The 2,734-nt window shown below is 51.9% G+C and overlaps 1 protein-coding gene across 1 annotated transcript; it reads left to right on the plus strand.

The window, feature by feature from the left end:
* The first annotated feature begins 767 nt into the window (after positions 1 to 767).
* On the plus strand, positions 768 to 1,322 carry LOC147971476 (uncharacterized). The gene is made up of 2 exons (XM_087523985.1): positions 768 to 1,003; positions 1,076 to 1,322. Exons 1-2 carry the CDS (start codon positions 768 to 770, stop codon positions 1,320 to 1,322), a joined length of 483 nt encoding a protein of 160 aa, XP_087380111.1.
* The last annotated feature ends 1,412 nt before the right edge of the window (positions 1,323 to 2,734 follow it).

Here is a 2,734-nt window from a genome sequence, read left to right on the forward strand (position 1 = left end):
TTGCATGTCCACCGCGTGCGGGAGGGAGAGAGTGTAGCAAAAGCTTCTCCTAGTCCTGCCAGCCACCACACTCATGGGCGAGGGAGGGACGCAGCTTCATTGACTTACTGCTCCTGCCTTTGCATGTATGATAGGTGGGCCCAGCAGGTGGGTGGCCCACCTGTCATACAGCCAAAGGCAGGTGCGGTTAAGGCACCGGAGCTCGGTCCGTGAGGGCGAGGGCATAGTAATCAAACTTCTCGTTGTTGTACGAGTTGACACGACACATCAAAGCACTGCACTCGATATATTTCAATTATTTGCATTTACCGATGCATTAATTACAACGCATGCATGCATGCCATGACTTTCCTTTTGATATTTGCATGTGTTGATTTAATGCACCTTGAAGTAGTATGAATATGTGATGGTAAAGGTTTGTAATGCCCCGGCCCTAAAGCGAGAGATGGTTGTGCACGAGGAGGGTGAGATCATGCCGACGGAATAGGACCCGACGATGGAGATCTCTACGGTCTCGATGGACCTCACCTTGCTCCACTGCTCCTTGTGCCTCCACCCCTTGAAGCCTCCAGTGTATGAGGTTCGAATACACCTCGTCCGTTCGGCTAATCGAGCAAGGTGCAGGTTTCTTGATTGATGTGTTGTTCGATTGATTTGTGCAGTGCAAGGGAGTGCACCTGGCCTACGCGGACTGCCACGTCGAGCGCCCCAGGAACTAGCGGCAGTGCCAGAAGTGCGAGTGCAGTGGTGGCATCGACGTGAGGAACATGGCGGTGGACGCTGTCCTCTCCTCGGTGAGGGTGGAGTGCCTGCACGAAGGTTGTGGGCTCTATGTCACCTGCCACAAGCTGGCCGATCACCAGAGCATGTGTCCACCCGCGCCCTGCAAATGCCCCGTGTCCGTCTGCGGCTATGAAGGCCCGCCGCCGGCGCTCTCCCACCACATCAGCACCGTGCATCCCATGCACATGCACAGGATCCAGTACGACAAGGTGCTCCAGTTGTGAGTGCTACTGTCAGAGCCACATCTCTTGCTGTTTGCGGAGGAGGATGACCGCATGTTTTTTTTGGTCAGCGGCGTGCTCGACATTGGCGTGCATATTACCGTGTCGATCATCTGCATCAGAGCGGGGGCGTCCCCATTGCCGCACTACGTGGCCAAGCTGTGGGCGAACGGCCCACCGGGGGAGCCCAAAGGCAGGACCGACACCATCAAGGTGGAAATGGAGGTGACAAGCAGCAAGGATCCCGGCGATGTCGCCGTGCAGGAGCTGACCTTCTTCACAGTTCCACCCAAGCTACTGGCCGGGCTGGGTTTTTGAGGACGGTGTCCCTCCACATTCAGATTGACAAGCTCACCTCCTAAATGATTCTATCGTGCCTTCTGTTTATCTTAGTAATATGCTAATATAGGGGTTAGCTCGGTCTACTTTAGCTTAAGAGATGGTGGGTTTTGGTGGCGATGCAGCAATTACTTTGACATCAGATTAGCAGTTAAAGTAATTTCCAACAGTCGAACAGATATTTTGTGTCTGTTGGATATAAAGATCCTTTGGGTAAGAAGTATAACAACTTATATGCTTGTTTGTTCAGGAAGTGTTGCATACTTGTGCGAGTTGACGCGACACATCAAAGTAGTACTACTAGTACTAGTACTCCCTCCGGTCCTAATTTGTCTGCGCATAAGTCGAGGCACAGGATACCAAGGAGGGCCTGGTTGTGTCTATACTTGGACAACTCACCCGACTGCGCACCAGGAAGACGAAGCTCGTGTCGTGTTGATGCCGTGTGCGGCCCGCGCATTAACCAAAACCTCGCGCCTCCAGCTTAGCCTCCGCATTTAAACTTCTCAATCTCAAGGCTAAGGAGCAACATGAAACCTATGATAGAGCCAATCGGATGGTTGAGAACACTACAATTCATAGCTACAGATGCGTGTGTGAGAGAGGACGAGTGCGTGTGTGCACCTCTTCTCTTCTTGTATAACATACTAAACTCGGAGTACAAGTGTATGTGGGTTGAATCAACCTAGGGAGCTAGAGATGGTGCGTGCGAGAAGTCCCGAGAGATAGGTGTAATGCGTCTGAAAAAAGACTAGTCTATAGCTCGCCACGAGGCTATTCCTGTCGAACGCCCCAATAACCGTAAGATATGTATCCGACGGTGCCAGTTATTGCACGTACACATCAGTAGAAAAAGAAGTACCGTGGCATATGCTACACCACGGCCGAGAACACGTCCCCACGTTACGCCATTCGGGAATAGTGCCGCACTTCGAAACTAGAACCGTCAATAAATTTTGAGCTTGCGTCTCGTCACATTCCAAATTACTACTACCATGCTATATTTAATTGCAAACCTGTTCACACTGATCACAACCTAAACAGTTTCCGAAATAGGAGCGTATTAGTACTCGGTTATAAATACTACTATGCCAAGATGACTGCACATTCCTCCTCAACTCCTCATCCACAAAACCAAAAAGCCATTCAGCATCCTTCCCTTGCGTCTACTATGGCCAGCGTCAGTTCTGGGTCGAGAGATTACGACCAGGGAGAGGCGAGCATGGAAGCGGAAGCACGAGAGATGTCCTGCCTCACTGCAAAAGCAGCCGACATGTCCCGCCACACGGAAGTAGCACCACAAAGGTCCCGCCGCGCTGTCAAACCAGCACGGAGCTCCCGCCGCGCCGTCGATGTAGCAGACTGGTCCAGCCGCGCCGCGGAAGTAGCAG

The sequence above is a fragment of the Triticum urartu genome, chromosome 5A, assembly GCF_056163025.1.
Source record: "Triticum urartu cultivar PI428250 chromosome 5A, HENAU_Tu73, whole genome shotgun sequence".
Lineage (NCBI taxonomy): Eukaryota > Viridiplantae > Streptophyta > Magnoliopsida > Poales > Poaceae > Triticum > Triticum urartu.

Bases quoted from the DNA above. Each gene is read 5' to 3' on its own strand.
- LOC147971476 (XM_087523985.1), top strand. From the start codon at position 768: ATGGCGGTGGACGCTGTCCTCTCCTCGGTGAGGGTGGAGTGCCTGCAC. The intron at 1,004-1,075 runs GTGAGTGCTACT...TTTTTTGGTCAG, and splicing joins TACGACAAGGTGCTCCAGTT to CGGCGTGCTCGACATTGGCG.